General features: G+C 40.6%; 1 protein-coding gene across 1 annotated transcript in view; it reads right to left on the bottom strand.

The window, feature by feature from the left end:
• The window catches only part of LOC117733814 (nucleolar protein 4-like), a 126828-nt gene that overhangs the window by 5779 nt on the left and 95178 nt on the right, over positions 1 to 25871 (bottom strand). Inside the window, exons 6-7 of the mRNA XM_034537707.1 lie at positions 1539 to 2011; positions 895 to 1077 (exon numbers count right to left, since the gene is read on the bottom strand). Of these exons, the coding sequence (XP_034393598.1) occupies positions 895 to 1077; positions 1539 to 2011 (656 nt within the window). The remainder of the gene's footprint in view (positions 1 to 894; positions 1078 to 1538; positions 2012 to 25871) is intronic.

Genomic DNA, 25871 nt, shown 5'->3' with positions numbered 1-25871 from the left:
ATGCGTCTATGCAGTGGTGGAAAGTAACTTGGCAGATGTACTCAAGTTTGGTACCTTATTATGATTTTAAAGTACTTCATTTGAATATTTCCATTTTATATTAATGTCCAAAACATTTATTTAGACATGATGTATAATTGAAGGATAAATAAGATAAGCTAAGCTAAAGGGGGAACTCACAAGCTTTTACTTTTGGTATTAGAATTTGAATTTGGTGCTAACTTTTATACTTTTACTTTCAATGCCTTAACACTTACTAGTATGTCTCCACTGTGGTACTGCTACTTCCTCCACCAAAGTGTATGTGTGTTAAAGCTGTATTCATTGTTTTCTTGGCCACTTAAGTACACAGTAAAAAGACAAAAACACACCTCTGACAGATTAAAGCCTTCTAAAGTTACTTTATGGTTAATAGCGCTTCAGAGGTCTGCCCATGTCTGACTCTGTAGCTGTAGATGTTCCACTTTCTTAACCAGCTAGTTGCAAACTTTGACTTTGACTTTGACTATTTGCCGTCATGTTGTTTGCTGAAAACAGCTGCTTGCTGCTGGAAACCGACTTGATCTGCTGTAAAACCAAAACAATTAGCTAAAAGATGCTAAAGGGCTCTTTAAGAACTGGAGAGCTGGTGAATAAAAGTCACTATATTACAGAGAGCTACTCTTTCCACCATTACATGAAGTCATTTGATTAATTAATAATACAAAGCATTAAGAACTTGTGTCTTGTTGTATGTTCTGTGTATTTTGAGTGTCCTCAATGACACTGACAGGTTTTTTAAAAGAGAAATAGACAGTCAGATCTTCAATATTTCTTTCTTTATGAATATAATGAGACACCTAATTGATCCCAGTGGGACTTCATATGAGACCCAACACACTGTATCTAACTCACATTAAAGGCCTTTAGTCTCTCCGGGTCGACTCCCTCTGTGTCGTTGATCTTGTCGTTGTCATCGTGGTCATCATGGTCATCGTCATCATCATCAGGGGCACCCTGGCGCCCTGTTGTCAGGTCCTCGGCACCCAAGTCCATCTTCACGCTGTCGTAACTGCCCCCCGAACTGAACTGGGGGGACTGAACACACACATTAGCCATCAGTTAAGTCTTTGTGACTATGCACCGTGAACTGGCTTGTTTTGTTTTGTTATGGGCTGTATATAATATATGTTTATGCACATTCAAAGCTTCTATTGAGGGTTTTACAAAGCTTCAGAGCAAACAGCAAAATGTTTTGTTAGATAAAAGCATCTTGTGATCTATAATACCTTTTTTCTATTACTGTTGACTTTTGGACTTAACAACACTCTGGAGTTATTGTAAATGTTTGGATCACACAAGTTGGAATAATCATACATAGCCACCCCTAGTATAATACTAATAACATTAGTGTAGCCTAATCTTTAATGAATGGATGTGCAAAAAGCGTTCACATTTTAATTTGTATTATTATTCTTCTTTCAAAAAAGGATCCCTTTATAAACAGATCACCTCTGTATGTGTCTGTATGTGTGTGAATGTCGGCTCTGCGGTCTCACCTTGCCCCCGTAGTCCCTGCCATCTCGGTCCAATCGCAGCTCTGCAGTGTGTGTGTGGGACTGGGAGTGTGTGTTGGGAGTGTGTGCATTATGTGTGTGCGGCAGCGGGAGAGGCAGGGCAGGGTGTGGAGCCAGGGGAGGTTTGGCAGCCAGTGGGTACTTCCTGCGGAGCTCCTCGGGCGCGCTGGGATGTAGAGCTCCGAGCAGCGCCGCAGCCGCAGCCGACACAGTGACGGGCAGATGTGATGAGGACAGGGGCAGGTGCTGAGGGGGAGGGTCACTGAGGTTCATCGGCTGCTGGTCCTCGGACGAGGAGGAGGAGGAAGTAGGCGTGCTGAAGTCTAGTGGGGCTGGGCCACCGTTCCCATTGATGACCTCTGTTTCCCTGACTATGGTGCCGTTTGTTACAGTGGAGGAGGGAGGGGTCAGGGCAGGCAGGCCATTTCCACTGCCGCTCTCTGATGAGGAATCCTCTGAAAGGAGAGGGAGAGGTTCAATTTCACAGATTGACAAACACATATTTCTGTTGATAAACTCCTATCGTTTCTTATTTGCTGTGTTTATTTCCAGCAGCTGATGAGCACACAGCTGGAGCCGTTTGTTTAGTGGGATGTGATAAGAGAATGGACATTACCTCACATTAACATCTGATGAAGACACACTGACAACAGGAAGGGACACATATGCAGCTCATATTTATATGATTTATATTTATCGATCATACATAAATCTACACATGAAAATAAATCTGTCAACATGGAAATGTAGGGCCTGAGGCTCAGTAACATATTTCTGCAGTAACCCCTTTTGGTGTTCAGCCATGCAGAGAGGTGAGGTGTTACTGTGCCCATATTCACACATATCCATCTCTCAGATCTTTGTCAACACGACACCATATTGCAATGTGGTTGTTTCTGGAGCTCAAAGTATTAAAAATAATTTAATTTGAATAACTGTTTACTAGGGCTGTACCAAATAGTCCTGGACTTCAAAGCTTCACTCATAACATTGACATTCAAATTATAAATCAACAGTCGGATACTGCGCTGCTTATTCTTTTTTTGCACGTCTATTCATTTTATTTAAACAACATGTTATCGTTTCTAAAATTCACAACATGTTTTATCTATTCATATGATCCGCTTCAATCCATATGTGTTGCGAATAGCTTTTCAAATACAGTTGCAGAAATATAAATGTCAAAAACCAATGTCAATGCACATGAGACTAAAACAATCTGCATGGCTCAATGCTTCAAGAGCTCAAATATGTTTGGGCAAATTATAACCACTTAACACTCTTGCATTATGTCCTGATGACCTTATGATTTTATTACTTCTCTCTTCTATTTTCTCCTTCTCTTCTTATTTGTAATTTCTGTTTTGCTATATGAACAAAGCTTGCTTGCTAACAAAAGGCATAATCCAAGTCTTTTCCTCCTGGCTTTCCATAAGCATAGAGCCACCTAAGGGAGCTTGTAATTCTGCACTCAGATTTAGGTCATAAATCTGGACAACCTAAGGTTACATGAACATGAGAATCATAGCAAAATAAAATAACAAAAAGAATCACACTTTGTCAAAATAAAATGCTCTCAATAAATGACTAGCCAAGCAATTCTAGAGTTAACATCTAACACAGACAATGAACTCCATGCATTGTGTACATCATGTTCCTATTATCATGTTTAAATGTTTTTAGCAGGAAGTGCATTTGGCTCATGGAACTACAACATACACAGCAAATATAGAAACTAATTTCAAAGACCTCTAATTATTTACATTTCATATAATTGCTGTTATGTGTGTCCATGTTCCATGAATAGTCACATTCATACTATAATTTCATGGCTATTTTAAAGGGCCCAGCAGATGGCAGGCTTCCTTCATGAAGCAGCCACATCTGTGTTTGACATTCTTAAAAACTTCTCTGCTTCTGCTTGATGATTCATAAAAATATAATTTCTCCCCGCTTTACTGTTGGATTGCATTATGCTGTATTTGTATAGAGGGGAGACACACAACATCACTAACCTATACTCTCATGCAATCCACTGTGACAATAACACAAACTACAGACTCATAAATCTTCATACACCACCACTTGACTCACAGTCATATTATGTGCACAACACACTCTATTCAAGATTGCTTTAGTGGTCATGTTATTGTGTAAATAAGAAAGATAGGAAATGTCTTCATAACAGCCTCATCTGGCTCACAGCTGGAATGAAATTGGGGGACAGTTATTGTCTTCCTGTAACCAGCGGGACTGTGACAGCGATGACTCTGACAAGAGGAAATAATTTCCAAACTGTCTGCTGGTGGGAGGAAAATAATGAGTCCTCAAATTATTAAAGTATTCTAAAGCCAAGGACTGATTACGCCTTCATGGATACCAGCAATTACAATGAGGGTGTACAAGATAACATTGTGGTAAAAAAATGGTTGGTTCAGCTTGGGTTGTTCCTCCAACGCACCAGAGATGTGATTTTTGTGCTATGAGGGAAATGCAGTGTGAGTCCTTAGAGAGAGAGACGGCATGCAGCTGCTGTGGAGGCAATAGTTACGGGTCGAGTGGAGCAGTGTCTGTTTATTTGATTAAGCTCATCCAGTCTGCAGCCTGACCAGACAATAACACAGTCAACACCCTGTATTATGACAGACGCCCCTCCCCCACCTCAACACACCACCACTGCCTCATCATTACCAACCTCGTCTTTCTCCCACTTTATCTGAATCACAGTAACATCACAGTAACATCCTCTCAACCTTGACATCGTTATTAATGTCACTTTACTACTAAAATTACTACAGCAGACAACCAGAACACAACTTAAACTGCGTCGTTAGCTTCGTCCCTCCTACACATTTTGTTAGTCAAGTTCCTCCTCCAATATGTCCATTCTAGACCAGTAGTTCCCTATCTGGGGAGTTGGCAGAGATGGAAGAAGTATTTAATCATGTACTCAAGCAAAAGTAACAATACAACAATCAAAAACTATGTACTTAACTATCAGAAGTAGAAGTACTTGTTATGCAGAAAATTCGTCCTTGATTATGTGATTAAACCTCACAAATAATACATTGTTGATACAATGCACATCATGATACAGGGGTTATGATTCAATATATTGCAATACTGTAGCAAAGCAACATATGGTGATTTCTCTACATCTAATTTTAGGAAACTTGTAATCGTATAAAGAACACACAGCAATATCCATAACATCTTGGTAAAAAAGTTTACTGTGCAATCAGAACAGTGGAAACTGCTTTTGCATTTGTAACATCCAACATCATACCCTTACATTTTGTGAAATTTGAGCCACTGTCTGCCATGCATGAAAACTATTCACTAATAATTGATACAGTGTTTTTGAGAATCGATGATCCATAAAACACTAAAGAAAAGGGGTTTAACTAGTATTAAATGCTTCAGTATTTATTGCTGGAGCCGGTTCATTATCTTTTCCTCTCTATCTCTCTGTATCTCTTTTAAGACAGACAGCCTACTAAATAAGTGATCGTGGAATAAATGGTCTGTGCCAAGCTAGCTGGCAGACAGGATGGATGGATGCCTGTCCGCCTGACTGTTAGGTTTTGTGATCTGAAAAGACTTCTGGTCCATAGTCCTAGAACAAATGACACTTTCCCTCTTTCACAAAGACACAGAGAGGAAGGAATGGGCCTGCATGTAACTTCCAATTTTAACTGATTTGTGGTTTACTGTTAAATTAGATGCACTACAATATTTGTAGTATCACAAACGGATGGAAAAGGATAAATGGGGAGATTTCGACAGATGAATATTGAGAGAAGCTGAATGAGACAGAGAGAGCGAACGAGTTGAAATAGAAGCAAGAGAGCAGCTCCAATTGAGGATGATTGGAGGATAGAGAAAGGAAATAAAAGGCAACAGAGGAAGAGGAGGTAATTTGAATGACTCAACAGCACAAAAATGCAGAAGAGATGGAGAAAGAGAGTGGGGGCAGTGGATGGTATCGACTGTGTCATTCGTTTGTTGGGGGAGGGAGGGATGAAGGGAGGGGTTGAGCCCAAACCGCTGCATGGAGAGACGGAGAGATGGGTAGGGAGGCACCAGGGTAGAGAGAAAGAGGGCTCTACACTATGGAGGGAGGCATAGCCAGGCAGAAGGAAAGAGGTCAGGAGGGGGTGGTAGGAGGAGGTGGAGGAGAGGCGAGGGAGAGGGTCATTGCTCGTGGGTGGGGGCAGCAGGAGGAGAGAGAGGAAAGGATGAGGGAGGATTGAGATGGGGGATGGAACAGGGAAGGGTGAAGAGAGATTAAGTCAAAGAGATAGGCACATGGGAGAGATTTTTAGATTTGAATTGTATCTTTTCTTTTTTGGCTCTCATCATTATCATTATATCTTTTGAAAATGTCTAATTTTATCATATATCTATTTGGATTAGTATATGGTACTATATTGTGTAGTAAAGAATATTTCAATTAGTGTTGTAGTGTGCAGAGCATTTGTTGTCTTCTATTCTTGAATATATTGAACTTACATCTTCAACACATTGCATTGTTCTTAATTGTGGTTGTGCTAATAAAGCATGAATTTGAATTTGAGAGATAGGGAGTGGCGTATGAATACAAAGAGAAATGAGAGTCATGGGACCTGGAAGTAGAAAAGCATGACTTGTATTTATGAGCGTGTAAGGACTGTTCATGCGTCGTGGAGAAGGCCAACCTAATTCCTGTCGCCTTGACACAAATCCCCGTCAGCAGCAAGACCGCTGTCACTGCTTCTGCTTCCCTTAAACCCTCCATGACAGAGCACTGAGGGATCCCTTCTCTCCTCCTCACCTTCTCTCATGGTCTAGTCCTTCTATTTTTCTCCTTTCTCTGGACACAACTGATAAACAGGGAGCAGCCTCTCTCTCTTTTTCATATTCTCTCTTTCATACACAAATAAGATGCAGCCTTCCTCATCCTTTACCTCTATTCCCCATGGGGTTGTGTCCTGCCTCTTTTTTTTCTGCTCTCCACTATTCTGCCGGTATCATTCTACACAGACACGATGGTCTGATTTGACAGAAGCGGGGTGTTGAGAACGAAAGACACAACATTTTGTTGTTAATCCTGTGTTACCCAGCGGAGGACCACTAAATCCTGCACCTATATGTCCACATACTTTTAGTCTATAGAAGCCCTGAAAGACAAGTAAGAAAATCAATTCAGGTGATCTATTTTTAAAGTCTCGTGTTTAAGACTTAACTACAGGTGAAAAAAGGTTTTGCCAGGATGTTCTCTGATTATATTTTTCTCCTCTGTGAAGCCAGTGAATCTTTGCTTGTGAACAAGGAGTTATACGTATTTAATCAACTAGTTCTGAAGGTTCTGAAAGACGATTTCTAGGGAAATAGAAATGGTCAAATCCTTGAAATGTTTCTGAGATGGCAAAAGCAAGATTGAACCAATGATTTAACATGTTATCTAACAACTGGACCTTGCAGCGGTCCTTGGGGCACCCCACAGTGAACACCTGTTGCAGCTGATCTCAGCGCCACAAATGCAGAAACAACTGTCTTTCAGGGAGAAGTGGAACCATTGCAGAGCGGTGCCACTGACACTCACCCTGGTCACAAGACAATCCAAGAGGATATTTCGATCAGTGGAATCAAATGCTGCGCTTAAATCCAGGTGAATATGAGTTATAACCAGCATCAGCTGACATCAATAAGTCATTTAAGAAGAGTACTATGGAATTATTCAAAACCAGATTGGCATTCATCCAAAATACAGTTTTCATGTATTAAAGCTAGCATTTTTTCTGCGACAAGCTTTCTTAAAACATTAGCTAAAGGAGGGAGCTAAGAAATAGGTCTAAAGACTTTTAAAGAATTCTGGAAAAAAAGCCTGTCGACAGAGAGCTGTTTAAGATGGAAGAATATCTAAGGACAGGTTAAGAGTTTTATTTTCATTACCATGTCAGTCAGCGTAGATGTAGACATTAGAGTAATTGAGCAGGTGGAAACTATACGGGGCTTCCCAGCAAAAGACGGGAATAGAGACTTCTTATATTTGAAATCTTCTGTGTAGAGGAGGAAAGACATTCTTCGTTTTCCTCAGTGGTTGCATCTAATATCTTGCCCACGGGAAGATCAATGACACGTCTCACAATGTTCAAAAACATTTTAAAATTAAACTGATTGTTGTCTATCGTGTCTAGCAAATTATGCAGATCTAGAATTTTTAACAGCTGCGTTAAAAGCCTCAAGTTGAGACCAGAGCTACACCTATTAATACGGACCCAGATCACAAGCGCGCTACTTACAAATGTCTATGTTCTCCTCGTCTTTTTTTATCTGATATAGAAGAAAAACATGTAATACCTTTCTCCTTCTTTCTGCTTGTATCACCTCTTGTCCCCTCCCCTTCCTCTCCTCTATTATCTACATCTCACAAACAACAGAATTGTGCCCTCCTCCCTTTCTCCTATAAGAAATCATAGTCAGGATTATCCTTTGTACATGCAGTAAACTTCTGTTTGTGCATGACTTTTCCTAATGCAGCAGACAATTACAGTAAATATATCTGTGCAAATGTGCTTGGGCAATATGAACTTGAAAATACTGTCAAACAGCACATAAAACATTATCATTTAAATTAGTGTCTCCACATGCCACCAAAGTTCAAGAGATATGACATAATATAAACAGTTTTCATCCAGCATCACAGACGAGTGCATTATGCACTAATTCATGCATATGACTACAGTATGTTCTGGGTTACACATTATAAGAAGCTCACATATAGACTATAACTCATGTATTTACATGTAAACCAGTACTGGGAGTGATGGGAGAAATTAGCATTGGGACATATTTAGACTATACAGATTTTACATGCTTCGAAGTGACACCTTTCATAATACAGTTAACTGGATATTGTTAAAGATTTTCGATTAAGAGATAGCTACTAGATCTGTTATAAGCCACCTATGGGGGGTACATTTGATTTATTGTGTTACTAAGATTGCAACCAACGCCCAATATCATAATTTCAGTTCTAAATATGTGACTTGATGATGTCAAAATAAATTGCTGGTCCAAACACTTTTCCACAACTTATGCTTATTATGTTACTTCCATGTTATTATACTGTCCTTTCATAGCTCTAGTAACAGATCATGCAGCAATATTTTGGTATCTAAAATGTTCTGGTTTCCATTTGTTGTCCGAGTAGTATTGACTATTCCCGTTTGTGTGGGCTTTAGTAGCATAAAGGTTAACACTCCACACAGAGAGCCAAAGGGACGGAACGCAACCCGATGGCTACCGTCGGACAATGACGCTACTTGTGAACCAATGCGGTGGTCAGCGTCGTATCCAACTCTAACACCTTTCTCACATCTCAAATTGGTAATCAAACAAATAAAACAACGCGCAGTGGAGAGGAATTATTAGCAATGATATCCGCCGGCTACACCGAAACAACACAAATATTTGCCGTTGTTCGCAGAAGCTAAATTGTCGACAGACTGATAGCGATCGGTCCAGGATTGGCAATTCATTGGTGAAGCCAATTTAGTAATGCATTCCGATCGAATGGATCGAGAGGGGTAAAGTGGATTTAGCTGCTGGAATGGCCTGACAAAAATTGACAATTTGCCACATTTCTCTGTTGTAATTCTCCTTTAATTGACTATAGCTGCTGTCCTCCTCAAAAGGAACACACTACATAATTGTTATAGCAGCCTTTCAAACCATTACATTTTTTGATAGTACTTGGTGGACTATTCCTCTTAGTGTGAAGCCTTTACTTTCAGTCTTTCATGACTTTTCACTTGATGACAAGGTTAATTTCTCAAGGACACATTTAGCAAAGCTAAAGTGGGACCTTTCACTCTCTACCTGCATGACTTCCTGTCCCTCTTCACCTGCAGCCATCTTTCCTTCCCCCTCTCTCCCTCCTCTTTTACTGTTTCTTTTCCAGCATGTTCATCTCTGTCCTTCTCTACCTCCTTGTCACACCCTTCCTTCACTCCCTCTTCCTTCTCTCACCACTCCCTCATGTCCAGTCTCTGGGTAGGATTGCAGTGACTGTGATGCATGGCAGTGTTTAGTGTTTTCCCCGCAGCCTTGAGGGGTACCAGGTGTGCTTAAGAGGTCAAATGTCTTCTTGCGTCAAGGACACACACACACACACACACACACACACACACACACACACACACACACACACACACACACACACACACACACACACACACACACACACACACACACACACACACACACACACACACACATTCGCACACACATTCGCACAGGGCTAAAAGACAGTGTGTCCCCAATGAGAAGCAGGTTAAGTGGACCATGACTTTGACAGCCAGTCATTGTTCAATCCACAGTCCACTGGGAGGAGGATTCTGCATCAGCTAACATGGCAAAACACATCTCCATCAATGTGTGTGTATACAGTAAGTCATTGAATGTGGAATATGAGTGTGTGTCCAAGAGCAGGTGCGTCTCTGCATGTTGTGTGTTTCTGTGTTTACGCGCGCGCAGACTGTTGTATTAACTGTCAAGCTGTGAGCTCAAAGTGGCGCGTGGGGTGTGTGTAACTGTGAGGGGGCCCTTCACATGTTGTCAATCACACTCGTCTCTGCCTTTTCAATCCACTTCTCTCTTGCTTTGTCACTCATACGAAGGGTGAACAAAAACACATCGAGGTTGAAAAGGTACAAAAGTCATCAGCCTGCTGGCATTTAGTTCATTATGTGAACGTGAGGATGGAAACTCGTGTCTGGTCAGTGTGCTACATTGGACGCATGTAATGACCTCAGGGAGAAGAGATTCATGAGCAGTGGAACATTGTACTGGGTGTGCTGGGTGGATCCCCAGTCTTTACAGTGGGAAATGTGTTTTTAAACTGCTTTCTCTCTGATACCATTATTGTACGGGAGAAAACATCTATTTAAAGTTTCATGGTGTTGAATGATGAATGTCAAACTAACTTCAAACAAATTCTTAACATGTGGCTGAAATTAGAAGTTCTTCATTTGACTGTGCCTTGACAAGGTCACATCGGGCATCTACAGCTCTCAGGAAACCAAATTCAAAGGTTTACAATGTTTGTAATACCACCTTGAACTGAACCGATGATGAGTGAAAAGCTTTAAAGAGATATTGGTCCATACGTTTTTGTCTCTTCTTTTCTTTTTTACATTAGTGGTATTGAGTTTTACAATGATGCAATTGTGGAAATTCAGCTGTTGTAGAATAGAATATGTTAATAAAGACTATGTAGAGCATTGATATTTGGCCCGTCCCGTCTGAATTTTCAACGGGCATTGCACTTGTATCTGTAATCGTGTAATTATACATGTGTGCTCACGGGAACAGAAATACTTTTCAATTACATACATTATCACTTAGAAATCAGAGTACACCACAACATACATACAACTCACCACATGCCTGATATTGTAAAAAACAACAACAGACCTGTGATGTTTTTAACATTTCTACAATTATCTGTCAGCTATTAAGAGCACTGAATCGATTTCAGTGTCATTAGCAGGCTGAGCATTGCTGAGTAGACTGCAGATGAGGCCAAACAAGAGGAGGAAGCAGGAATGAGAGAAAGAGGAGAAAGACTAGTAAAACTAAGAAGATGAGTAGAGAAGGGTTGCAGGGGTAAGAAGCAGATGGATATGGGACTGAAGAGAAGAAGAGAGTGGAAACCTAAGGAGGGATAAAAGGAAGGAAGATGGGAATTGCAAATAAATGAGATGAAAATGCCAGTGAGGACAGTACGGGGAAAAGAGAAGGAAAATAGAAAGTATCAACAGAGAAAGAGATGGGAGAGGAACATTGATTCAGAGAGAAAATGAGGCAGAAAGTCTGCAGATTGGAGGTTTAGAGAGAAGTACAAAGGAGCAGCGAGGAGTGGAGAGGGATAGATGGAAGGATGGATGGAGGGATATAGAGGGAGGGTTGAGGCTCTAATGGGTCATCCCCTGTCGTTTTTCATTTGTGGCTTCACTACGCAGTGACAGCTAGAGGCTCCCACCCCCCCTCCCTCCTCAAAGGAGCTAACCTGAGCAAGAGTGGTAACAGATGCTAATTCCTTCACTCCCCCTCCTTCTCCGCCTCCTATCCCAAGGGGTGGAGAGCCAAGGGGAGGTTGTGGCAGAGAAAGAGGGTAGAAGGAGGGGAGGGGAGGTGGCGATGGTAGTGGTGGGGAGGAGAAACAAGCCGGCGACTCCCCCGTGTGGGATTATGATGGATTATCCCGCTAAGACACGGCACAAGCTGCTTGCTAGCTCTCAGTGCCTGCATGTCGCACCGCACCGTATTGGCCCTGCCCTGCCTGGCATCGTCATAGCAACGACCCACCGCTCTCTCTCTCTCTCTCTCTCTCTCTCACACACACACACACACACACACACTCCCAAAAAGGCAACTCTTAGCTCTTTTTGTCTCCAACCTCCAAATGGTGGCGACTCCCTCACTGAAAGGACCAGCTGGCACTCACACACAAACTGGTTCATTGTTACAAAATTCAGAAATTAATCCTTTGCTTTATGAATCTGTATTGTATGTTGAATGCATAAAGTGACTCTCAGAACAACCAATTTCGATCATTGCTTATTCATTCAAACAATTATTTTGAACAAAAACACCAAACATTCTCTGAGGCATCTTATTTTATGTATTTCTTTTTACCTTATGATAGTAATCTGAAGAGTTTTAGAGTGTTATATAAAGTTCAGACTGAAAACAGCCTTGCATTATAAAAAAAGACAACTGATCGTATGCCTCCGCCAATCATACATCACACAGCATGTCATTTTTTGTGAGGTCACAGTGACCTTGACCTTTAGACAAACACATGAAATCTTGAGGCCGTTGGTGCCAAATTTTAAGAAAGTTCTTGAGATATCGCATTAAGAGAATGGGACAAAAGAACAACACATGCATGCTGCTGAGGGGGAGAGAGAAGAAGAGAGGGAGAGTAAAGCTGCCTCCTGCAGTGTGTGTGCATGTGTGTGTGTGTGTGTGTGTGTGTGTGTGTGTGTGTGTGTGTGTGTGTGTGTGTGTGTGTGTCCTCTAATGTCTTTGAGGTGTCCTGCCATCTCCAATAAGTCTCTGTGTTGATAGTCCACCAGCATGGAGCCTACAGAGGGCCATCTGGACACCGCGCACACACATGCTCATTATGCATGTATTCAAAAGCACATGCATTCATTTAATCATACGACCTACACAAACCAACCAAGTCTGGACACACACTTGAAGCGACAGTAAATCCGACAGATAATCATTCCTTGATATAAAGTCAAGTAGTGAAGAACAGACACAACCACAGACACTAAATTGCTCCTTCTCTCGAAGCCCCTGCATTAGAAACCCTGACTATATTGCAGATCAATGATATCTCTGCAGAGAGGGCAAGTTTGCAAAGTGATAGCCTGATCAATTTGAGAGAGCAAGATAGATAGTGAGAGATAAAGACAGAGGCCTGCAGTGATCACTGTTTCCAAGGCAGCTGTAAGCTGCAACTGCAGAACAGAACCAGATGTGACAACATATCCTAAAGTGAGGAGAGTAAGTCAGCCAATGCTGTGCCTCGTGAATTACAGGAAGTGACACTGTCTCCTTTGCGCCTGGAGCATAGATGTATGCGTTAGAAAAGTTGCGGAGGCAAAGACAACAACAGAAAATGTAAAGGCAAACACATTTTTACAGGTTCTAATATAAAAACAAAAATTCACAGAGAGATATGCGTTCCATTTGTATTCCCTCCGTTCTGTATTTGATAATAAACTTTTTTTGGTGAGATGAAGCACAAATGACAACAATATGAATACAAATTTGAGAATTAGTTCTCTCATGTAGAGTATAATATCCACTATTTTTTGTTTATAGTAGTAAAATATTTTTTAGATATGAGACACACACCACCAGACATCTCCTAAGTAAATAAGAGATACAAGTAAAGGCATTGTACAAGAAGACTAGGAATACATTATATTTATAAGATACATCATAGAAGGTAAGATGAGGATCACATAAAGAATGGCGAAGGCAGGAAGGATGCGACAGATGACCATCTATCACTCTGTCTGGTAGAGCCTGGTACTGTGTTCACAAGGTTCACCGCTGGTTGTTACCATCCGCCACTGGCACAAACCAAAAATCAACTCCAGCGTGTCTGTGCCCACAGCTCTATTTCCTGAAGTTACTCAGTTTCCAGCTTTACTGCTGTTAAACAATGTGAGGCAGTGTGAGTTGTTTGAGCAGAAAGTCTGACTGAAGATCTAAAATTGACTGAACTACTTTCTGCTTGACCTGTCCTGTTATTTCTTAACCGAGTTGCCCAATGTGTTGCTCACTGACTCGCTCTTTTAAAGCATAAAATGGCATGCAGCATTATATACCAATCTGTCAAAAAGCAATATGATAGGTGAAGAAATATCACACTTTACCGTATTACACAGAGTGAGTCACCACTTTGCTGCCAGAAATGTACTGGAGAAAAAGTCAGAAATTAAACATTGGCGCGCGCGTGTGTGTGTGTGTGTGTGTAAAGAGAGTGTAGAAGGTCAACAGGGCAGAATACGAGCATGGTACAGTCAGCAGAGGAACCACAAAGACACTGCTGTCACAGCCTGGCACTGCTTTCTTGCTCACACACACGCTTGCACACTCATGCAGGCACACTCACATGCTCCCACGCTCAAACGTACGCACGTTCACACGCAAAGCATGTAGATATTGAAAAAACATAGTTTTTTACAGCGTATCTACATTTCAGTATAGCTCAGTATCTCGTATTTAAACTCTTGGCAGGTGTCCAAAGTGATGTTAAAAACATGTGGATGTACTATCACTCAATTACACAAAGCCAATGAGCCAAATGCTACGCTGCGCAACTTGCAGGGGAAGCCCGCGTCAGTTTTTTTAAGCGATGCTGAAATTCATCATCTTAGGTGAGGAAGATAATGAGGTGAGATAATAGCTGTCATGCTGTAATCCAGAGCCAGCGCTCTGTGCAGCAGAGTAATGCAGGATCCGGGCACTCAGTCAACCAGCTAATAGGATGGGATGAGCACAACGCCAGCCAGCCACGATGCCAACGTGACACAAAGCAGCGCACACAGGCTGCCCACAGGGAACACAAAGACACACACACACACTGCTTGTTTTCTCCTCTGTCATCCCTCTCTCTCTCACAAAGAAACCACACTCTCTCTTCCTTTCTCTCTCTCTCCATCCCTGCATACCCTTTCACCCACTTCTCTCTCTAATTCACTGCTGTCCATCATCCGCGGTGGCTCTGGGCGAGCGGGCTGATGCAGCTCTAAGAGGCTGATGGACGATGCAGCAGCTCGTGGGTCAGATGCCGAGCAGTCCTGGAGGGAAGGATGCCTCTCTCCCAGGACAGAGGGGACAGTGTTTCCTTGTAATCTAAAATATCTTCAACTGTTCCTGAACCTAATGGACAGCTGACCTCATCTTAAGGCTGGGAAACTACTACCAGCCATGTGCTGGTGAAATACTGGCAGCGATTGGTCTGCTTTACTGAAGACTCTGGCCAAAACACCGCTTGGTCAATGTCCCTGCACTTCAAACTATGACGCTCTAGGTAAAACTCTAGAGTCAGTTTTAGATGTTTCAGTGATGATGTGTCACTCTAATGGAAACTGTAAGTTCTGCTTATTACAAGCATCCAGGGTCTTCAAAGACATTTACGTATGCAAAAACCCTACATAGTTAGGCGTAGCAAAAGCTTGTGGTTTGGGTGCCTTACATATGCAACATTAATGAGGAATGTAATTTACGTAACAAAAATCAGGTTGTATTGGTCAACATGAGACATGAGCGTCTCCTTGGTGAAAGTCAGTGGCTGTTCACCCACCAATCCACCTTGACCACTTTCCTAAACAGACTGTTATGCTTTCTATCCTAGGTCAGTTGCTCTAATAATGACATTGATAGGTTTACATTGGAGTTAGCGGATAAGCCCAGTGCAAAAATCCGACACTGCCTGTGTCCTACAGAGCAATGTCTCTGCATTTCAAAACACAGGCGGATGATACGAGATGACACGTCTCTACTTTTTTTTTTTTTTCCTTTTATCATATCCCATCATTTACCCTTTTATCATATCATATCATATCATATCATTACATTAAGTGTCTGAATTGCTTCAAATAAGACAAAAAAAACCTTTATTTACACCCGTTTATCTGGGAGTGGGTCATGTAAGCAGCAGGCTAAGTAAAGTATTCTAGCCATCTCTCTCTCCCCAGCAACGCTTTCCAGCTCTTCCTGTGAGACCCCGAGGCGTTCCCCGGCCAGACGAGACATCTTCCCATCAGCGTGTTCTCGGTCTACCCTGTCTGAGCTCCTCTCCCTCTCCATCGCTGATGCTGAGCCCTGCCACCTTACAAAGGAATCTCATTCTTGCCATTTGTATCTGCATTCTCATTCTTTCAGTCACTACCCAAAGCTCCTAACCACATGTGGGAGTCAGAACTGAAAAAAGTCTTGTAAATTGAGAGCTTTGTCTTCCGGTAACTCACTCTTAACTCGGAGGGTGCAATCCACCATGCTGGAGGTCAGCCTGTCACCACCCACATTTAAAATCTGAAGCCCTTCTCACGGCAACTTCTCCGATATACAGTTACCATCAAATACAAAACCAATTCTCACATGAAAAAAACAGTCCCTTCAGACCTGTTAGTGGACTGAATTACAGGATGAAATTACTATGCAGACAAAGAGTGCTATTTAAATGTCCTCCTTATTTATTCATTTATTATCATCATTTATTTTAGAGCAACAGGAAAGAAAGGGGGGTGGCTATGTAAGGACAAAAGAAGAGCTTTACCATTCTTGAATGGAAATTATTGTTTAAGGTTTAATAGGCAGAGACAAAAGCCTATTTATTGGTCTGATGAGAAGAATAATGGATAGAAGGGTGAGAGGAGGGGAGACACATATAGAGTTGTAGAGAGGAGGAACAGTAAACAAGAGGAATGGAGGACAAAATCATAAGCTGTAAAGCACCAATCTTCCCTCACACTGCGAGAGAAGGGACATCAGCAGCAAGAGAAAGAGAGAAAAAAGGAACAAGGAACAAGGGAAGGAGGGAAGGAGGGAGAGAGAGCATAATGAACTGATCTGAATGACTGCTTGTTTACTCTCATTTGGTCTAAAATCAGTCCACTGATTTCAGCCTTGTCAACAAAACACATATGTAAATGTGAAAAGTGCGAAGACTGTAATTATCTATATTAACAGCATCATATGTCATCAATTATTATAATAATTAGCATACACATTCCCAGCTCCATTTGTTATTTAAATGTAGGCCTGCGATTCTCAACACTGTCTTGTTTTCTCCGTATCATTCACTGCTATGGAGTCGGGATGGAAAACATCAGCAGTCGAATGGGGAGAAAACTGTTCAAAATCCATCAGATAAAAGGACAAGTGAACTCCACAGGATGCCTTCAAACTGTGCTATTAGCTTCAATTAAATGGACTTGACACACATGATACTTCTATAACAACAATGTGTTAAATTGCAATGAAAAAACAATGTGATGATAGGAGATGTGTCTCTGGTAGGGATGAACCTCCAGAGAATTATCAGCTCAATCTGCATTTCAACTTTACAGAGCTTTAGAGTGAGTTTCAGCTCATTGTCTATCTGTCTGGCTCACTTTACTCTTCTGGTTCTTTCTTTACAAAAAATTGTAAAAAGAGCTAGTTTGAGAGTCTATGCACTGCTCTGATATCACATTATCATTTCATTTATCAGGCCATTTAGGCTACACTGGAACAAAAAGAACACGTTACTCTCTACCCAACCCGTACATCCTGCCCTATCAGTACCACACATGTGAACTATATCTACACATCTGTGGCTAAACACTCTCATGCACTCTTAACATTACTTAACACTCGGTGGGCAGTGTAGAGTTGTAGTGGATTTTATATATACTTGCACATGTAAATAAGAAAGTTTATGTTTTAAATTAATACACAAAGAAATATATGATAATAATAAGGGATATTATGAAGAATATTCTGGAGGAATGTATTATAAAGCATAAGAGATGATCACTGTTTTATTATTATAACTGTTTGTTGATGACAAATGTAACAATTACCTGTATGATGCATGAGAATGAATGATGTTTTATTGTTTAGAGAGTAGTCAAAATGGAGGCCAATTGAAACTTGAGATATTACTTTTATTCTGAAGGAGCGAAGTGTGACATTTGACCCCGCCATCTTAGAATGAATTAGCCTAGCAAACCGAACGGCTGCATTCTTTAAACTAGCCAATTGAACTAACCTTTAGGTGTGAACTCTGAGTTCTACAGGAGTGCGGGGGACAGACAGACCTGTGCTGTTCTAAGAAACTTCGGCGGAACTATAGACTCTTTTCTCACTCCAACTCCACAGTCGTGAACCCATTATCTTTTTCCATTAAATATTGTTAAACTTTATTTGAATATTCTGTCAGCAGCATTTGAACAAATAACGAAGCTAACAGCAAACAAGGTTGTAATATTATAAGGCGTTCAAGCTCTATTCAGTAAACATGAGTATTGGGGTAAGGTCAATTTATGATTTGGTCAAATGTAATCTATGGGGTAAATGCAAAACTATGGGGTAAACACTACTTACAGTAGGGCGTATAAGTGACAAGGTGCAAATATGTCTCGGTTTAGTTGTTTTACGATTAAGGGATTCAACAAGTGTCTGGTTGTATATGGTGTCACAGCAGTTTCACGCGTCGTTGCTACGGAGATCAGCTGAGAAACCCGCCTCCAGTGAGAAGGTACTACCCACATTCGAAACACTGCACAGAGAAAAGGGACAGGGACAGATTCATTGTCACTCATTATCAGCAACATAATTCATATTAATCCTATTGATGGCAATCTCACACAGACCAGATCAATCTCTTTGCTTAATGAGATGTAATCCTCTCCACCAATTCCCTCTCGTCACTCATAGAAAGTGAGAGCGAGACCACACACACACACAAAAATCATGTAACACACCCACACACACACTGCTAGCAGAGGAACACTTTGCATCTTCATTTAAGATTGATTTATGTTCTCAGAAATAATATTCAGTTTTTCCACAACTTTCAAGATACAATTCTAAAACTCAAAATCCACATTGTTTGGAGTTGGAAACAAGTACGATCCTAATGAAATCAAAACAATTTAAAATTTAATTTAAAGCTTTGAATTACTTTCATTTTCATTATGGGATAGTTTGGATGTTTTGAAGTTATATTAGGTACTGTCTCTCCATATACAGTCTATGACCTACTATAGATGGCAGTTTGGAGAGACAGACACGAGTACCAGCAAAGGAGTAAAGCAAAGTCCTGATGTGGACGGCATCGGCAGCAAAACATATAGACACCTACAAAAATCCATACAAATTAAAGTGTAGGCTATATTGAGAATATTTTCACCACTTTAGCTTGTCGTAAGACATCCCTTTCCAATAGGGAACTGAAACAATTATCTATGCTCTTTTCAAAGCACAGCACACTCCTTTGACAAAAACAAGACATTTTACCTGGCAGGACAGTCGGTTAGTTTTTGTTTATGTGTGACATTTGTGAATCCAAACTAACCCTTTAAAATACAAAATAATACTAACTATGTTAATTGTTAACAAAAACAAGTTAATTTACCTGAGATTAGAAAACTCTAATAAAAACTAATCTTAATACCGTGTATCTAATTAAATAAATTACACCCATACAAGATCAAATTAAAAAAAGAGTACAAAGGATCAGCATTCTGTCTCCCAGGACAAGAGGAAAGTAAAATAAAGAATAGATGATGACTTGGATATGAGCAGTCTTTCTCTTTGTCACACACACACACACACACACACACACACACACACACACACACACACACACACACACACACACACACACACACACACACACACACACACACACACACACACACACACACACACACACACACACACACACACACACACACACACACACACACACACACACACACACACACACTCCCTCCTCAATTAATATTGCATCCCGTGGGCAGGGGAGAAGATAGTGTGGGAAATAATCTCAGCCGACACAGCAATACTGCAGCTGGCTTTTCACCTGAAGGCTCTTATCATTATGTATTGAATATACTGTAAATCACCAGCTATGGTCCCTTGAGCTGTCACACATATGTTTGTGGTAGAAATGTGGCACAAAAATAGAACTACAGGTTAGGATGTATAGGAAATAATAAATGTACTTCCTGAATGTATAAAAGTATGGTCGAGTTGCAAAGCTCCAGGTTTGGGCCCTCCTCCTTTGTGTCCACATTTATATTATTAAGAACTCATGTACGTACAAAGCAGATTGACACTATTCAGCTTTTCTAATACACCATAACTGGCAATTTAAATTTGTACACATGTACACACACTTTCATGTACACCACCACCGTAACTGTTCAGATTCATGCACAAATTGTTACATGTTGAAGTTTGCAGACTTATCTGCAGAAGTTTTTTATCTCCTCTTTTCCCCTCTGACCTCTCCTGTTCCAGCTTTCTCATAACACATATTTGTATTAAAGCCAACAAATCTCTAAAAAAAGACCAACACCAATATGTGTCTGTGTCTCTCAATTCCTAATGAAGACAAACCGCTTTAAAAACCCTCACAAATGTATAGTTTAGTAGCCCTCTCTAAAATGCATTATAAACATAGTTATAATACATTATAATATGTTTATAGCTCGATGAAAATATAGTAAAAAGCACTAATAAATATTCATCATGCTTTATAACAATAATCATAGCACATGCATATCAGCAGGATCATAATGTACAATAATTCCTATAGCTGTACTACATTATACTCAATGTTATAATGCATTGTAATGTAATCATAAGTTACTCTGGGTGTGACCTTGTGTTCTGCGTAACCAATGCAGCATTGCAATCACAGACCAAGCATTTCTTCTTTTTTCTGTGGTCTTGAAATGAAAACATTGGCACATAAAAATGTGAATCAGACTGATTGAAAAATGTATATAACAATTGTTTTCATATCAACATTGCATTGGGAAAACATTGCATTGGGAAAGAGATGCTCCAACTTTGTGAAAAATTGTTAATTCAACTTTCCAGTAAGAACACATGAATAGTCTGTATTTAAATCATTAGGTCCTAAAAGTTGTAAAATGCACTAATGACCGAATCCAGTTATTTTTCTTCCTCTGTTCATGTGAATAAAGCCCAAGAACAGGACTGAGGGCTGGGAGGCGGACTTAAATGATAAGTGTGCTTGGTCAATATGGGCTCCATTGAGCCACTCATAGTTTATAGTAATGTATGGTGTGGCTCCATCAACGCTGTATCCAGTTCTCTTCATACACCCATTGCTGAGATATGTGTATGCTATTTATTAGCATTAGTGATAGCTATATGTATGCTAGCAATTAACAAAAGCGATTCACAGGCTAATTGTAAGGTTAACGTCTAATTAATACTACTTTCTTCAGGAGACATTGGGTGCAGGGAGGTGGGTGACGAAAGCTGCTAATAGCTAAATGAAATTGCGATAGCCGGTTTCAACCAGTCGAGGGCAGAACACAAATTATGTGAAATTGTAATACTTTGCAATTAAATGTAAATATTAGTACTTACTACTAAATACTACTATTAGTACCTACACTATTAAATACTCATATATATATTGTTTTTTATAGTAAGAAAAGGTTGTTTGGGGTGTAAGTTACTGCTTAATAGCTTTTGGACAATGGAGCTCTCTGGCACAGAGGAAAAACAAATATCGGGATTTGATACACCCACATACTGTAATTTTGGTCTTCTCATGGGATTTGTTGACAAAAAGAAAACAAAAAAATCACATTAATTATCCTTTAAATAACAATACTGTGTACTTGCTATTTTGCAGGAGATATTCCCACCAGTTAAGTGTTTGGTACCATGTTAAACTACTTCAGCACATACAGCAAAGACAGAAAAAACTTTTGGAACCAATTTAACAATGCTTGTGATGGGCTGCACAATCTACTAATACACATAAACACGCATTGTGACATAAAGCTGTGCTCAGGGATATGAGGAGGAGAGGAGGGGAAGAACAATGGGCCACTCCTCCTGGTCTGCATGGGAGAGCGAGAGAGAAAGAGGGAGAGAGAAAGAAAGAGGGAGAGAGACAAAGAGAGAGAGAGAGAGAGAGAGAATTGAGGCTATCATTTCTGATTCCCTCGCTGCAGAAGTGAAAGAACAGAAGACAGAGAAGAAGAAACAAGACATATGAGAGATGAGGGAGAGAAAGAGAGAGAGAGAGCATGAATGTGAGCGTGTGGGTGAAAGAGATAGAGGCTGGACAAAGGAGGAACTGACAAATGTAAGCATGCAGGAAAGAGAGAGGGGGGATGGTTGGAGGGGATGAAGCGATGTATGAAATGATGCAGCCTCAGTGTGTCTATGCGTGTAAAGACAGTATGTTTTGTTTGTTTCAGCTAAAAGCCTTGACTCATTGTTGTGCACATGGAACATACTGCCTATTCTCCACTGACACTGACACACACACACACACACACACACACACACACACACACACACACACACACACACACAATTATGTCTGAGTGTGTACATTTACTGTACACACTTTCATTACCACAAAATCTGTACATACACACCCACAACGGCTTGTAATATAGATGCGTACACACAATATTACCCTGCAAATGCAGCATACAGATACAAATGTGACAATTATTTGTCGGGGCGGGGTGTCAATTGCTGCTGTTCTCTTCTATGGTTCCTAATTGGACCCCGATTAGTTTTTATTTCAGTTGGATAAGAGATGGAAAAAAGATGTGGAAAGTCTGTCTGCAGATGTAACGCATATAAATAATTCTTCATTTCTTTTTCATTTCTCTTCACTAATGTTGAAGAAAATATTGCATTATGCAGAATATGAAGGTAACGGAGCAATTCAGGGTTTTTCCTGACAAATTTAGGGGAGGAGCAAGGGTGTAAAACTCCCTTTCCTCTTGCAACATTTGTTATGCTTCTCCTGTTCGTGTTTCCTCTGCCCTGTGCCTCTGCTCTTCATTTTCTCCCTCCTTTTCACTCACACTCTCCCTTTTCATTTACTCCCCCTCTTCTTTACTTTGCCTCGCCCTTGCTCATGCTCTTCCTTTCTCTACTCCCCGTCCTTTTTTTTTTTTTTTACTTCCCGCTCGATCTATCTCATAATCTTTATTTAGGCTTTCCATCAGTTCTGCTCTTTTCTTTCACATTTTCATCTCTCGCTCGTTTCCTCTCTCCTCTAACTCTGCCCTCTCTTCTTCTTCTGCACCTCTGCAACCTTGAAGGAAATAGATTATAGATGGAGAAGGAGGGAGGGATGAGTGAAGCTGAATGCTTTTGCGTTAAAACTGCAAACACGTACATTCCTTTCTATCCTCTTTTTTTCTCTTTCATTAAGTTGTGAAGCTGCCAGGTTGTAAGAGTGGTGGGCAAAACATGAATATGCTAGACACTTAGACTTTAGAGGCTCCAGACCTTTACAATTTTCCTCTTGTCAGATATACGTTTCAATATCGTTACCGAGCAATAACTAGCTTCTTCTGTTCGCCTAGAGCAGTCCAGCTGAAATCCACAAGAGCCAGATCTGCGGCTGCACTCCGCTCATCCGGGAACGGATCCCATTTTGGCCGACAAACAGGTGTGACAGGCTTCTGAAACATTACACACTCACAAGATTCATTTCCACCCAAAAGCCGCAGTAATTGTTTTTAAAAAATCTTGTAAGCTAAGCAAAATAAAATTATATGACAACGTGGGTTGGTTCTCCTTCTGTCTCCCCGATTTTTGATCACCAGCCACCACTGGACACATACAGTAAATATGTCAGCACTAATGTTGTGTTGAGTTATGCCTCCTTTATGATCTCCTGCTTGACATGTGTGTGTGTGTGTGTGTGTGTGTGTGTGCGTGTGTCTATTAATAGGGAGTGAGGTAAGCTGCTTGCCAGAGTCAGAGGCTGTAATGGTCAACACTGCCCTCATGACCTACTTTAAACCAACTAGCACCCCACACAAAAGGCACCATGATGTTTGGATGTGTGTGTGTTGTGTGTGTGTTTTGTGTGTGTGCGAGAGAGAGAGAGAGAGAGAGGTGTCACACACTTTGTAAACTCAACTGTTAGTATAACACAGATGACACAGGTCATTATTTGCTCTACTGCAGAAATTCGCTAGTCAAGACGACGTGGGAAAAAGAGTGATGTCATGTTTCTGGTGAGGACAGCCTCGTCACAGTGTGGCAGAGTGCAGCATGCTGCACACACATCAAGGCCAGTTTCCTGTACACTTTAAAAAAGGGGGCAATGATCAAAGAGACCTTGAATGGCTTATTTTATAGTCGTACTCCGCGGTTTGATTTCATACTTTGACTCCTCTTGTAAATACGAAACCAATCACACCACAACAGCACAGCGACAAGGCCCGGGTATCGGTACCTTGACAGTTATCGACCAAAATAATTAAAGTAGGATCAAAACTTCTCCCGTGCCCACGAAACATGTCGTGTAGATGTGTAATATTCTTAAATTCATTATTTACGATTTGAAAATAGAAAATGATATTGAGTCTATTTATCAGTGTGTACTGTGAAAGTTAACACACATATGCACACAATATTGAGAACAGTGTTCATCCCCTGGAGATATGTTCCCACGCTTTTAATATACTTAATGTGTCTGCATGTGCATAGTAAATAGTCACATGTTTGATGCCTCAGGATGCAACACATGACTGTGCATCACTGTTTTTTCTCATCTTTCATGTTATTATCTGATCACCGACATTAATGGATGAGTGCAGCGCCAGCGCTCATAGGAACAGGAAGTAGTTTGACATTACAAGATCTCACTTGTTATCAGGTTCAGAGAGATCAAAAGAAAACAAATTGGGAAAACGAGACATTTGGAAATGCTCCAACAGTGTTGCATTGTGCTGTGATGTTTGTTTGCAACGTTCACATTTGGTTGGTTTCTAGATTTAAACAAATTCTTTGTTACAACCTTTTCTCACAGACTTTTTCTGCTGACGAGCAATACTGGCAGTAAAATACTACAGAAACTGTGTCTCCCTGTGACACAAACATCCTGGGTTCATAGTTCAAATTACATTCATATAGGGTAGTGTTTCCCACACTATTTTTCAGGGGAATCTCCATCTAATTAAAAATAGGCTTTATCTATAAAAAAAGTGAATTTGTATGTGAATAAATTAATGTTCCGGACTATTTTTACTGCCATTTCCCCATCACCTTATATGATCTTCTATTGAAAAAAGGCATCCGAACATCTCTACTTTGTTGTTGCATGCTTGATCTATAATCAAGACATTTTACATAATTTATTGTTATCTTATATTTTAATGAGCTAAATCTGTAAAGTAATTATCAAAAAGAATTCTGTGGAGTAAAAATGAAACTATTTCACAAAAGAATGCAGTGCAGTAGAAGTATAAAGTAGCCTCAAATGTGTATATATGTACTTGAGTACATATACCTGGTTTTATGACAAACCTGACTGAAAAACTCTGACTGCTAAACTAGATGAGGACATATTTGTATTTAGTTTGTATCTTGGGAGAGGAGGGCAGAGATAGAGCAGGTCTAAATTACCTAACAAGCTTATGTTTTGGAGAAACATTCAGAGAGACACAAAAACACACCATCTCATTTCTGCACCCGGGTAGGGTGTGTGTGTTAACTTACGGTAAATTAGGTTTGCTCTATATTTTTGGGGGGTTAGCCTTGAAAGATTTATGGGGATGTGAAGTGAATGTGGGCCAGAGAGAGGGAGCTGCAGTTTTAATGTACTTTAATGTACTGTACTCTGGGGGGACAGCAGGGATCCAAACAGGCACAGACGATTGTGACATTGGTGGGGAGTCTTTGTTTTCTCTTTTCTCTCTTACTTCCTCTCTAATTGGCTTTCTTGTAGCTCAATGATGCACTTGTTATGTTTGGAGAGAGGCACAGATCCACTCTGTTCCAATTATTGTCCCCATGGCTTCACTTCTTTTGCTTAGCTTTTCTTTGCCCCTCCGCGCATTCATCTGTCCTCTCCCTTGGTATTCAATCCACGAGGCTGTAAAGTAAGTTCTTCTCAATGCTTTATTAAACAATGCAAGATAATTACTTGCTTGCTGACAAGACATGGCCTTGGCTCCACAATGAGGCCTCTATTATCACAGCTGTAATGGTCTTTGAGAG

The sequence above is a fragment of the Cyclopterus lumpus genome, chromosome 7, assembly GCF_009769545.1.
Source record: "Cyclopterus lumpus isolate fCycLum1 chromosome 7, fCycLum1.pri, whole genome shotgun sequence".
Lineage (NCBI taxonomy): Eukaryota > Metazoa > Chordata > Actinopteri > Perciformes > Cyclopteridae > Cyclopterus > Cyclopterus lumpus.
Note: the sequence above shows the minus strand (reverse complement) of the source record. Positions and strands in the feature narration are given on the sequence as shown.